The 14,602-nt window shown below is 40.4% G+C and overlaps 1 protein-coding gene across 1 annotated transcript in view; it reads left to right on the plus strand.

Moving 5' to 3' along the window:
* Window positions 1-14,602, plus strand: part of BAZ2B (bromodomain adjacent to zinc finger domain 2B) — a 914,692-nt gene that overhangs the window by 526,256 nt on the left and 373,834 nt on the right. The window contains exons 16-17 of the mRNA XM_030210692.1: window positions 5,507-5,599; window positions 5,705-5,766. Coding sequence (XP_030066552.1) covers window positions 5,507-5,599; window positions 5,705-5,766 — 155 coding nt within the window. The remainder of the gene's footprint in view (window positions 1-5,506; window positions 5,600-5,704; window positions 5,767-14,602) is intronic.

Raw genomic sequence — 14,602 nt, forward strand, 5'->3', positions numbered from 1 at the left:
ATACTTTGTATTTCACACTTTGTATTTCACACTTTGTAAGCCACACTGAACCTGCTATCGAGCGGGAAAGAGTGGGGTATAAATGACACAAATAAATAAATAAAGCGAGGAGAAAAACTGCACATGGATGAAGAAAATAGGCAGAAGCTGGCTCCACTGGACAGTCAAGTCTGCGGAGGATCCAGCTTTTACTTACGGATGTAGGACAAGAAATGAAGAAGAAAGGCGGAAAGTAAAGAAATAAATGGAAAGGAAGCCCTGGAAACAGAGTTAAGAGGACAGATAGCAGCAGAATCGGATACTGGGCCAGCATGATCAGAAAAACAAAGTCACAAGACAACAAAGGTAGAAAAAAATCATTTTATTTTCATTATAGTGTTTGGCATATGTCCTCTTTGAGAATCAGGTGCTCAACATTAAAAGTTTATATTTATTTACTTGTCTATGGCATTTTATCCCACATTAAACTTGGAACCTGGGATCATTTAATTTTTATTTTCCTGGAGTAATGCATTGCCCCTCCCAAGCTCTCTCTCCAGCTATAGCCAGCTCTGCAATTTGGGGGGAGGGGTGCAGAGGTGGATGAGGGGCGTAGAGGTGGACAGGGGGGGGGGGGGGGGTCACAGAGGTGGACCGGGGAGAGAGCCTGTTGTTAAACATTTACCAGCACACCACTGCCCAAAGGTCTCAGATGTTAAAAAGTACTGCAGACAAAGCAGAACCCAGGGGCACCCCCGTATGAAAGGAACACAACGATGACAATTTGTCTCCCACATACACGCACTGTTTCTTACCTTCTAATATGATTTAAACCACAATAAAACAGTCCCCTGCAAGCCACACTCACCAAAGCGCTTTACCAAAATCTCATGGTTTATAGTATCAAATGCTGCCGAGATATCCAAGAATGCAAAAACAAACAAACAAATATGGTTATCTAAAACCGAATATCTCATCCACAGTCACAGCCATCAATACCTCTGTACTGTGTGTTCTACGGAACCCATACTGATTCTCATCCAGCGAACTATTCCTTGTCAGAAAAATTAACTAGTTGCACATATACTGAATGCTCCAACAACTTAGCTAATACAGGCAAAGATGAAATTGGCCTATAATTAGCCAAATCAATGGAACCAACTTTTACAGTCTTTTACCATGGGGCGTATCATTCACTATTTAAGCTCTTTAGGAGCAAACCCAGTACTTAAAAAAAAAAAAAAGTTCACAATCTGAACAGTAGCGCAACCTTTTCACCCAAATTTCTCAGCATCAGTGGCAAACATACATCACCTACAGCCCAGTTTGCACCATTTCCTTTCAAGTTTTCTGCAGAATCTTTTTGCTTTCTTAGTGTTAGTATCAAACCATGGTGATGATTTAGTTTTCTTTTTTTGTTTTTATTTGTTCAGGAGCTATGCAGTCTAAGGTCTTTTTTTGTTGTTTCATCCCAGAGTCAGGAAAATTTACTTGGATTAGCTAGAAAGAAATGTGAATTGACTTGGAACTGGGACCAAAATTCTGTTATGTCTATTTTGCTCCTTATTATATAAGTCATGGTATCTTGAAGAGTCTTAGATTTTGGGGACATTTCACTCCAATTAAGTGTGAATGTTAGCTTTTTGTGGTCTGACGTTGTTGTAGACTTCCAGTCTTAATTATCTATGAAATGTGAGTTCTGAGAGGGGAACCTGAATGTAAATAAATCTAAAAGATGTCCTTTCTGATGGGAAGAATGAGCTGGAGGACTGATAAAACTCAGAGTTTAGAAAGTTCTTAAGTTTCTTAGTATGAGGATCATTTGGATTATCTAAGTGTAAGTTAACATCACCTAGTAGAGTAGTGTTTTGAGCATTTAAGCATATATTAGATACAAATTGAGTAAATAATGATTGATCATCAGTCCAGTTTCCAGGGGGGCCGATAAAATAAAATTGCATTTAGGTGATTGTGTAAGGAATCATCTTTGTTTTTTACAGGCCAATATTTCAAGAATGGGAGATAAGAAATCAGAAATTGGTTCAATTAAGAAAAATGACTTATAAAGGAGAGCAATGCCCCCACCCCTCTTCTTGATTCTAGGGAGGTGGAGTAATTTGTAACCAGGAGGACATAAATTATTTATGATTGGATCTTCCTTGGATTTCAGCCATGTTTCTCTGATGAAAACTAGACCTAGTCTGTCTTCAACAATCCAGTCCTTAATCAGTTGGGGCAGGTTCATGTTCTGATGGACACAGGTAGCAGACATAATAGTTTATATTTTTTTCTTCTTTTATAGTATGTTGAGATCATACAGCTGAATTACTGTGTTTTAGAGTGTTTTTATATCATCATGTGTGGATTATGGGTGGGGGAAGAGTGGTTTCTGGACAGCTATACTGACACTGCAGTGCTGGCTGGGGATACTTGTTGGGGATGGCAGATTTTTGTAATTGGAGCTGTAGAGGGCAGGGGGAAGGTGAGTATAGAGGGAACTGTGGCTGGTTTGGTTCTGGGCTATGCAGTATACACTTCAATTTGGTTGGAGCATAAGGGTGATTTGTTATATATGTTCTATAATAAGTGTATTGTGGAAAAATGAGCATGGAAACTGTTAATGATACAGAGTTGGTAGATTGCGTGGCTCTATATTGTTTTACCTTTTCAAATTCAAGTTCTTTATTATTGATATCATGCATCATAAGTATATACCATCTGAGAGGTTTTCCATCAATAAATATAAAGATAGGAAGAAATTACAATAATAATAATAGAACAGCCTGAGGAGGAGGAGAACTTAGATAAGAGAGTGTTGCATTGCATAATCAATAAAAGCAGTCACAAACTTATAGTCTACCAAGCCAAGCTGCTGTAAAGGTCAAGAGAGCTCAGGATAAAGCCTGAGGACTCAATAGCATTCGATGGGACTCGAGAAGTCCCTGACCCAAAAGCAGCCGTAAACAGGAATGTCTTAAGGCCAACCTTGACTTTATCACGATCGGTTTCTAAATGGAGTGGAAGTGGAAGGAAATTCCAGAGCTGAGGACCAATTACATCAAAAATCTTGGTTCGAGTGGCTGTAAAGCAGATATACCTCAAGAAGGGCACAAGTAGCAGGTTACGAGCAGAGGAGCGTAAGTCTGTCCAGGGCATGTACAATGTCTGTAAACAGGCAAGATAAGGAGGCTGATCAGAATGGAACACCTCAGAAGTCAAAAGAGCTAGCTTATAGGTAATTCATTGAGAAATAGGAAGACAGTGCTCATGATAGAGAAGGGGTGTGACATGGTCATGCATGCGGGAATTAGGAGCTGTACAGCCAAGTTTTGCAGAAGTTGCAAGCAATATTTATCTTGGGCCGTAGATCCCTGTAGCAGTGAGTTACAGTAATCAAGCCTGGATATAACCAAGGAGTGAAGAATAACACGAAGTGCAGAGATGGTGAAAAGATGTTGAACAAGGTAAATCATGCACAAACTACATTAGTGACATGCGCTTCAAAGGTCAAGGAACTGTCAGAGGTTGCTCCCAAAATTTTAAAGGCATCCACCATTGGTATGGCGACCCCTGAGAGCACGATTGGTGCAGGGAGGGGTGAGACACATTTATGAACAAATACAAGTAACTTAGACTTGTCTGGATTGAGCTTCTACTTACTAGAGTGTAACTAGTCCACTATGCTTGTTAACCTAAGATATCATCTCTGTATTAAATAACTTTACTGAAAATCTATTCACTTAATGTAAACGGATTAAATCATCCAGTTAAGAGAAAGAAAGTGCTAGGATTCTTGAGATAAGAGAGTTCGGTTATTTGTTTTCTGCAAGAAATGCACCTAAATGACCCAGAGTCTGCTAAACTACAAGGAGACTGGATTAAAAGCTGTCATGCTACTGCATTAGGTAAGAAGAGTGGCGTGACCATTTTGATAATTCAAATAGCCAACATAGTAGTGGAAAGTGAATGTGTGGACCCTGCTGGTCAAAAGAGTCAATTGAACATCTTTGTGGGCTCCTTGAGCTGCATACTACGTAATATATATGCACCATCACGGGGGGGGGGGGGGGGGCACAGTAGTTCCAAAAATTGCAAACACTGGTACTGGAATGTGGAGCTCTCCCTATGATTGTAATAAACCCTAGTATGGATAGGTCTCCATGGTTGAAGTTGCATATGATATGTTAGGGGTTAAAGGACATGATGGACCATAATTGATGTACATATCACGTGTCCAACCTGAGTCTGTATTGTAAGCTAGGCATCTAATACCACCCCCAACAACTTCATCTCACTTTGAACAGGCACCTCTAGACCACCCACTTGTACTGTCTGCAGCCATCTCTCATCCAGCACTCTTCCCACAATCATAATTTGTTTTCTCCAAATTCAAGGCTAATTTGTTCACAGCTATCTATGCACTCATTAAATAACCTTCATATATACTGATATCCAATTTGACAGATCAGACACCCTCCCCCAAAGTATTGGGGAATAAAAACTGAACATTGTCTGCATATAGGCAATACTCAACCCCCAACTGTTCACACTCAACACAATGGGGCTATATAGATATTAAATAAAAGGGCAGAAAAAGCCAGCCCCTGTGGGACCCCCTCTCTGAAAACCTATAGGTTCCAAGATTTTGCCCCACTATGAACCTGCATGACACTTTAAAATTGCTTAATCATCAACTTAGCCGATTGATCCTTCATATGTCAAAAAGCTAAGCCAAAACAGGTGAGCTAAAAGTAATGAAGCTCATGTGAAACAAGTACTGGGTATGTAACAGTTGGTTTGTAGTTTGAACCCCTGCTATTTCAATTGATTGGCCCTGTAACTAGTTTTATCAAGTTCTTACTGAGATGACACCACTGCATAAAGCAGAACGTACTAAAATTGCATGTTAGTGGTAAAATAACTCATCTTAATGGTAACCCATGTTGATAACTCCCCCCTTCAGACTTTTCGTTTTGTATGGTGAGTTATAAGGGGAATATCCTAGTTCTGCTTTGCATCCATTATTTGGGGAGTGGGACTTCTGTGGGTACAGAATATATGTTTATATTAACATCGTGATGGTCCAGTATGATGGGTTAGGGGTCAATAAATTATTTAGGGTTCTATTTTTTTTAAAAACTGCTCCAGTATTGAGTGAGTATAACCAGGAATTGAAGAATTTTCCTTTTTGTTTTATATAGCCTCGGAATATAAGTTGTGTTCTTTTTATCCTGTCTGATTGGTGTTCTCACCTGGCTCCCTGACAGGAGTCTGAGAAGGCCCTCTCTTATGGGTGCATTGGTGAGAGGGCACCATCTCATGCCTTGCATCAGGCAGCGAATTGTCTTGAGCCGCCCCTCAAGAGATGGCTAATGAAATCCAAAATATGTTCAGAAGAAATGCGCTTAAAATAAATGTATTTGCGTTTGTATCAAATTGTATGGTTAAGTGAGCACCAGTTCTAACTTGTATTTTATGTAAGACTGCATTATTTAAGGATACATTTCAGTACATTTCTATGTTGCAGAAATAGCCAGACAAGCAGCACAGATAAAGCTTCTGAGAAAACTCCAGAGGCAAGAACAGGCTCGAGCAGCCAAAGAAGCAAAAAAACAACAAGGTGTGCATTCTACTTAAAGTTCTATGAAATTCTATATACTAATAGACAATCTCAGAAGTTGTCAATAATTTTGTCCTTTCATTGTTCTGTTTGTTTTATTCATAGCAATTATGGCTGCAGAAGAAAAACGAAAACAAAAAGAGCAAATAAAGATAATAAAACAACAGGTATGCTGCAGGTTATAATCTTGTATTTTAAATGTTGTAGAATCACTTTTTAAATGTTATATGTTCTCTTGGGAAGAAACTTCTATACTACTACTACTTATTTATATACTTTAAGGGGGTAAATTTATAAAGCATTTTCCACGTTTCAACATGTTTTACATGCAGAAATGGCTCTTATAAAGCTGCACAATACGCATACAAGTACTTGTATGGACAAGATTTTGTGTACTCAGAGCTTTTTTTTCAGGGGTTTCTCGGTGGTATTTGGTACCAGCACCTTTCCATTCCCTGCTTAAGTACATAAGTATTGCCATACTGGGAAAGACCAAAGGTCCATCGAGCCCAGCATCCTGTTTCCAACAGTGGCCAATCCAGGTCACAGATACCCAGCAAGATCCCAAAAATGTACAAAACATTTTATACTGTTTATCCCAGATATAGTGGATTTTCCCCAAGTCCATTTAATAACTGTCTATGGACTTTTCCTTTAGGAAGCCGTCCAAACCTTTCTTAAACTCCGCTAAGCTAACCGCTTTTACCACATTCTCTGGCAACGAATTCCAGAGTTTAATTACACGTTGAGTGAAGAAAATGTTTCTCTGATTCGTTTTAAATTTACTACATTGTAGCTTCATCGCATGCCCCCTAGTCCTAGTATTTTTGGAAAGCGTGAACAGACGCTTCACATCTACCCGTTCAACTCCATTCATTATTTTATAGACCTCTATCATATATCCCCTCAGCCGCCTTTTCTCCAAGCTGAAGAGCCCTAGCCACTTTAGCCTTTCCTCATAGGGAAGTTGTCCCATCTCCTTTATCATTTTCGTCGCCCTTCTCTGCACCTTTTCTAATTCCACTATATCTTTTTTGAGATGCGGTGACCAGAATTGAACACAGTTTTCGAGTTGCGGTTGCACCATGGAGCAATACAAAGGCATTATAACATCCTCATTTTTGTTTTCCATTCCTTTCCTAATAATACCTAACATTCTATTTGCTTTCTTAGCCACAGCAGCACACTGAGCAGAAGGTTTCAACGTATCACCAACGACAACACCTAGATCCCTTTCTTGGTCGGTGACTCCTAACGTGGAACCTTGCATGACATAGCTATAATTCAGGTTCCTCTTTCTCACATGCATCACTTTGCACTTGCTCACATTAAACGTCATCTGCCATTTAGACGCCCAGTCTCGTAAGGTCCTCTTGTAATTTTTCACAATCCTCCCGCGATTTAATGACTTTGTGTCATCAGCAGATTTAATTACCTCACTAGTTACTCCCATCTCTAGGTCATTTATAAATATGTTAAAAAGCAGCGGCCCCAGCACAGAGCCCTGAGGAACCCCACTAACTACCCTTCTCCATTGAGAATACTAACCATTTAACCCTACTCTCTGTTTTCTATCTTTTAACCAGTTTTTAATCCACAATAGAACACCACCTCCTATCTCATGACTCTCCAATTTCCTCTGGAGTCTTTCATGAGGTACTTTGTCAAACGCCTTCTGAAAATCCAGATACACAATATCAACCAGCTCCCCGTATTCCACATGTTTGTTCACCCCTTCAAAGAAATGTAGAAGATTGGTGAGGCAGGATTTCCCTTCACTAAATCCATGTTGAGTTTGTCTCATTAATCCATGCTTTTGAATATGCTCTGTAATTTTGTTCTTAATAATAGTCTCTACCATTTTGCCCGGCATCAATGTCAGAGTCACCGGTCTATGATTTCCCGGATCTCCTCTGGAACCTTTTTAAAAAATCGGCGTTACATTGACTACCCTCCAATCTTCCGGTACGACACTCGATTTTAAGGATAAATTACATATTTCTAACAATAGCTCCGCAAGCTCATTTTTCAGTTCTATCAGTACTCTGGGATGATTACCATCCGGTCCAAGAGATTTGCTACTCTTCAGTTTGTAGAACTGCCCCATTACATCCTCTAGGTTTACAGAGAATTCATTAAGTTTCTCCGACTCGTCAGCTTCAAATACCATTTCCTGCACCGGTATCCCACCCAAATCTTCTTCGGTGAAGACCAAAGCAAAGAATTCATTTAATCTCTCCGCTACGGCTTTGTCTTCCATGATCGCCCCTTTTACTCCTCGGTCATCTAGCAGTCCAACTGATTCTTTTGCCGGCTTCCTGCTTTTAATGTACCTAAAACAATTTTTACTATGTGTTTTTTGCCTCCAATGCAATCTTTTTTCCAAGTACCTCTTAGCTTTCCTTATCAGTGCTTTGCATTTGACTTGACATTCCTTATGCCGTTTCTTATTATTTTCAGTCGGTTCTTTCTTCCATTTTCTGAAGGATTTTCTTTTAGCTCTAATAGCTTCCTTCACCTCACTTTTTAACCACGCCGGCTGTCGTTTGGTCTTCCGTCCTCCTTTTTTAATACGCGGAATATATTTGGCCTGGGCTTCCAGGATGGTGTTTTTGAACATCATCCACGCCTGATGTAAATTTTTGACCCTCGCAGTTGCTCCTCTAAGGTTTTCTTTTCACTGTTCTTCTCATTTTAACATAGTCTCCTTTTTTAAAGTTAAACGCGAAAGTATTTGATTTCCTATGTATACTTACTTCAAAGCTAATACCAAATTCAATCATATTATGATCACTGTTATCAAGCGGCCCCAGCACCATTACCTCCCGCACCAGATAATGCGCTCTACTAAGGACTAGGTCTAGAATTTTTCCTTCTCTCGTTGGTTCCTGTACCAGCTGCTCCATAAAGCTGTCCTTGATTTCATCAAGGAATTTTACCTCCCTAGCGTGTCCCTATGTTACATTTACCCAGTCATTATCAGGGTAATTGAAATCACCCATTATTATTGTGTTGCCCAGTTTGTTTACGCCCCTAATTTCCTTTAACATTTCTGCATCCGTCTGTTCATCCTGGCCAGGTGGACGGTAGTACACTCCTATCATTATCCTTTTCCCCTTTACACATGGAATTTCAATCCACAGGGATTCCAAGAAGTGTTTTGTTTCCTGCAGAATTTTCAATCTATTTGATTCAAGTCTCTTGTTAATATACGATGTTACCCCTCTACCAATTCGATCCACCCTATCACTACGATATAATTTGTACCGTGGTATGACATTGTCCCACTGGTTATCCTCCTTCCACCAGATCTCAGAGATGCCTATTATATCTAATTTTTCATTTACAACATTACAAGCAAGGTTCAAACACCATTAATGGTTGCATTTGTCATACAATGTAAATTACTAAACAACCGTTAAAATATTTATCACACAATTGAATTCTTTATTAAATATCTTAAATATAATCAAATTTTACAATACACATCATAAGTCTTACCACATTCATACACTCACATTCACCCAACGTATAATATACATAAAACATACTACATAAAACAATCCAGCACTATCCTCACTGTATGAATCAGCCTCTCCTATACCGTGTTATACACACTACTAACTCTCAACTCAATGTCCAGTAAGATGGTATCTATTCATCAGTGTATTCGGTAATAAACCTTCCCATAGTCTTTAAGTCCATGCAGACTCACGATGAATCACCAGTCTTTAATGATGAGCACTTACTCGCAGTGCTGTCATAGTTCAATCAATGAGGTGACTGTAAACTTTTATGATAGTCAAACTCAAACCCAGGGTCCACGTTCTCAGGACTATGCCTGACGTGTTTGTTCAACTTTAATCAACTGTTCAACATGCCACAGAAGAACCTGACACGATCATGTTTCGCTAAATAAAGCATCTTCAAGGGTCTTTCAATCAGCTACAGAAAGTAGTCAGAAACTCAATACCAGCAAGCAGCCGGTGGAAACGTCATAAAGACGCCCATCTTACTGGACATTGAGTTGAGAGTTAGTAGTGTGTATAACACGGTATAGGAGAGGCTGATTCATACAGTGAGAATAGTGCTGGATTGTTTTATGTAGTATGTTTGATGTATATTATAAGTTTGGTGAATGTGAGTGTATGAATGTGGTAGATTTATGACGTGTATTGTAAAATGTGATTATATTTAAGATATTTAATAAAGAATTCAATTGTTTGATAAATATTTTAACGGTTGTTAGTAATTTTTTCATTTAGTGCAATATATTCTAATTCTCCCATCTTATTTCTTAGGCTCCTGGCTTTCGCATATAGACATTTTCAAACTGCGTTTGTTGCTCCTATTTACATCATGCTTAGTACTTGACAGTACTAATTGCAATCTTTTGTCTGATTTTTATTTTTATTTAGGGACACCTGGATCTACTATGGTCTCTTTTGCAACCTCACTATCAGGATACCCTATCTTCCCTGTTTTGGTGATATCTTTGAAAGATACCTTATCCCGAACCATGCGCTTTTGAGCGACTGTCAGCCTTCCCCACCATTTCTAGTTTAAAAGCTGCTCTATCTCCTTTTTAAATGCCGATGCCAGCAGCCTGGTCCCACCCTGGTTAAGGTGGAGGCCATCCTTTCGGAATAGGCTCCCCCCTTCCCCAGAATGTTGCCCAGTTCCTAACAAATCTAATACCCTCCTCCCTTCATCATTATCTCATCCACGCATTGAGACTCCGGAGCTCTGCCTGTCTCTTGGGCCCTGCACATGAAACAGGTAGCATTTCAGAGAATGCTACCCTAGAGGATCTGGTTTTGAGCTTTCTACCTAAGAGCCTAAATTTGGCTTCCAGAATGTCTTTCCCACATTTTCCTATGTCATTGGTACCCACATGTACCAAGACAGCTGACTCCTTCCCAGCACTTTCTAAAATCCTATCTAGGTGATGCGTGAGGTCCGCCACCTTCGCACCAGGCAGGCAATCTGCTTCTTGCTGGCCTCCCACTTAGTCACCTCTCCCCTCTCCAGTCGGTTCAAAACCCTGCTGCCCGTCTCATCTTCCACCAGGGTCGCTTTACTCATACTACCCCTCTCCTCGACCCTTCACTGGCTCCCTATCCGTTTTCGCATCCTGTTCAAACTTCTTCTACTAACCTGTAAATGTACTCACTCTGCTGCTCCCCAGTATCTCTCCACACTCGTCCTTCCCTACACCCCTTCCCGTGCACTCCGCTCCATGGATAAATCCTTCTTATCTGTTCCCTTCTCCACTACTGCCAACTCCAGACTTCGCGCCTTCTGTCTCGCTGCACCCTATGCCTGGAATAAACTTCCTGAGCCCCTACGTCTTGCCCCATCCTTGGCCACCTTTAAATCTAGACTGAAAGCCCACCTCTAACATTACTTTTGACTCGTAACCACTTGTAACCACTCGCCTCCACCTACCCTCCTCTCTTCCTTCCCGTTCACATTAATTGATTTGATTTGCTTACTTTATTTATTTTTTGTCTGTTAGATTGTAAGCTCTTTGAGCAGGGACTGTCTTTCTTCTATGTTTGTGCAGCGCTGCGTACGCCTTGTAGCGCTATAAAAATGCTAAATAGTAGTAGTAGTAGTAGCAAGTCACCAGGCGATCCTCACGTCCACCAGCCACCCAGCTATCTATATGCCTAATGATCGAATCACCAACTACAACAGCTGTCCTAACCTTTCCCTCCCGGGCAGCACTTGGAGACATATCCTCGGTGCAAGAGGATAGTACATCCCGTGGTGGGCAGGTCCTGGCTACTGGAGTACTTCCTACTTCACCAGGGTGATGCTCTCCCTCTAGGAGACCTCCCTCCTCCAAGGTAGCACAAGGGCTACCAGACTGGAGGTGGGACTTCTCTACAACATCCATGTAGGTCTCCTCTATGTACCTCTCTGTCTCCCTCAACTCCACCAAGTCTGCTACTCCAGCCTCAAGAGAACAGACACGTTCCCTGAGAGCTAGGAGCTCTTTGCATCGGGCACACACATATGACATCTCACCAACTGACTCATGGTCCCTAAGTAATAGAGCCCAGGCTCTGCACACCACAAAAACACACACACAGAGTGTCCTCCAGCCAATCCCAAAGGCCTATGGGAGAATGTGGAGGTGCATGGTACAGTCACCACAAAACAACTCAGCCCCTGCAAAATGTGGGAGAAACAAAGGCTGAGCTGTTAAGACAATAAAGGTAGAAAAATATTAGTTTTGCTTTAGTGATTTTAATGTGCTAGATTTGGAAATCTGAACGTTCAGCATCTTTGATATCTTTGTATTTTATACACTACAGAAGGGAATTCATTTCTGTTTCTCTTTCTGTGGTGTACTGCAAGTAGAGTTTAGTGTCTTGAGATTTCCAGTTTTTGCCTTCAAATTTCTATTTCATAAAAATATAAGAATAGCCATATTGGGTCAGGCCAATGGTCCATCTAGCCCAGTATCCTGCTTCCAACCGAGGCCAATCCAGGTTACAAGTACCTGGCAGAAACCCAATTGGTAGTACCATTCTATGCTACCAATCCCAGGGCAAGCAGTGGCTTCCTCCATATACTTCTCAATAACAGACTGTGGACTTTTCCTCCAGGAACCTGTCCAAATCTTTTTTTAGATCCAGATACACTAACTGCTGTTACCACATCCTCTGGCAGCGAGTTCCAGAGCTTAACTAGTCTTTGAGTGAAAGAATATTTCCTGCTATTTATTTTAAAAGTACAAAGGGTTACCATAAACCCCCACAGTGGGAACTGAACCCACAACCTGGTATTCAGGCACCACAGCCCTAACCCCTACACCAAACAGGCAGCTCATATTTCCAATATGTGGAGCTTGTTTCTGGATTTGGTAAGACTCTACCTTTATTTTGCTTATGTGGGATATTTTTTTGAGCATGTGGTTTCTATGCAGGGATTTGTAGTACTCCGACTTTTTCTTTTCTCCCAGCAAGAGCTGTGTTCTATGGACTGGTGAAATATTTGCTATACTGCCTTTTCATAGATTCTGTGGCTGGTTACAGGGAGTACAGTTATTGTGGGGGCAGATTTCTCTCTGGTCACCTATCCCTTAGGGGCAGCCCTGCATGTGAGTAACAACACTTTATTGCAGTAAAAAAAATACAAAAAAACTTCATAATTATGCACTGCATGTAGGCATTCCCAGGGCTGCTGTTTGGGTCAATCTGGGGCTGGGTTGTGATGTGCATGAAATACGTATGTAAATGAAATTGATTACATGCACACATACCTTTGTGGCAGGTATCAATGTGTACAAGAGAATTTGTCAGATATTAGGGAGGTTCTGAGAACTTATTTTATAAAAATACATAGGTATCTACTACTACTACTACTACTACTTATCATTTCTATAGTGCTACTAGATGTACGCAGCACTGTATACTTGCCTTTGTAACATAGATAGGTTTTTTTGGGGGGGGGGGGGTTGGGGACATTTGGAGGATAATTTTATAAGAAGGCACCACCTAGATTAAGAGGTACGAAGCAGGAGCATAGTCACAGGTGGGTCTGGGCCTGCCCAGGCCCAGGCCCCTTCACTTGTGCCTTAGGCTCACCCAGCAGCTGGGTGCACCATTCATATAGAAATCTAAGCCCCGTAAGCTAAAGAAATCTAGAGCCTGCCCAAACGCAACTAAAGCAGTAGTTCTCAAACCTGGCCTGGGGGCCCACAGCCAGTTGGGTTTTTATGATTTCCCTAATGAATGTGCATTACAAATAATAGGGTAAAATATTATATAATAGTCGTATTATTTGTAACTACCACAGTTATAATAACTGTTACAAAATATTAATCCTTATTATATCCAAATCATCCCTTCATATAAATATTACAATCTTAAAATGTTAATACTTTGCTGTTCTAATAAATATAATTCCAACTTACAGTAAACACCCTCTTTTCTTTTCAACCCCCTCACATCAGTCCTTTGTAAATATGGAGTATTTGTCTCTACATTTCTTTTGAGAATAGTTCAAATTCTTTTGAAGATAGTTCAAACAACAGTGCCACTGCTAAACATATACCCAAATGTCTCGTGCTGGTTTCCAAACATTACGCCTTGCGATTACCACATTCCATATTCTACATAAAGAGTCTCAAAGTTGAAACTTTAATTGCTCACACTCTTTTCACTGCTTTTGTTATGTGGATACAAAAACAAGAAATCTGTGGGAGAGACACTGTCAAAACTCCTTAAAAAAAGAGTCAATCCTTTAACCATCTTAACTTCAGGAAACTACTGAAAACCAACTTGTTTAAGAAGGCCTACCCCCCTGATCCAAATTAACTTCCTGCTTCATGCGACACAACAAAATATGGACCGTACTAGATTTCTCTACCCTCTCTTTATTTCCTTGTTGTTTTATACTGATGTTTGTTGCATGCTTTATAGTGTACTATGTATTTGTATTATTGAACCGGAGTCTACCTCTACGGTATTGTGTAAGCCACATTGAGCCTGCAACTAAGTGGGATAATGTGGGATATAAATGTGTTAAATAAATAAAATCCCACTGGAACAGGGATCTAAGGGCATATGCCAAAAGCGTGAAACACACAACTGATAATATATGATATATAATTTATAAAGGGGTACACACAGAGTTCAGTATAGGCTGTATCCACAGCGGAGTTGATTTTCAGTGAGTCTGACTGCAAAGCGGCTCACTACCAAGCTCTATACATCATAATTTACTCTCTTTAAAGTGTTTTCCCAATTTTTTGTGAAAACATCACTGCACACGTAAAGTGAAAAAAATAAGAAACGGTGATACACGCCTTTGGCATGTGTCATAAATACATAATCACCGCCATAATGGGAAAGACCAAGAGGGGCATAATCGAACGCGAACGCCCATCTCCATGGGCGTCTATGTCCGAAAATGGGTATGTGAAGAGGCGGGACAGACCGTATTATCCAAAAAGATGGGCGTCCATCTTTCGTTTCGAAAATACGGTTT

The sequence above is a fragment of the Microcaecilia unicolor genome, chromosome 7 (genome assembly GCF_901765095.1).
Source record: "Microcaecilia unicolor chromosome 7, aMicUni1.1, whole genome shotgun sequence".
In the NCBI taxonomy this organism is placed as follows: Eukaryota; Metazoa; Chordata; class Amphibia; order Gymnophiona; family Siphonopidae; genus Microcaecilia; species Microcaecilia unicolor.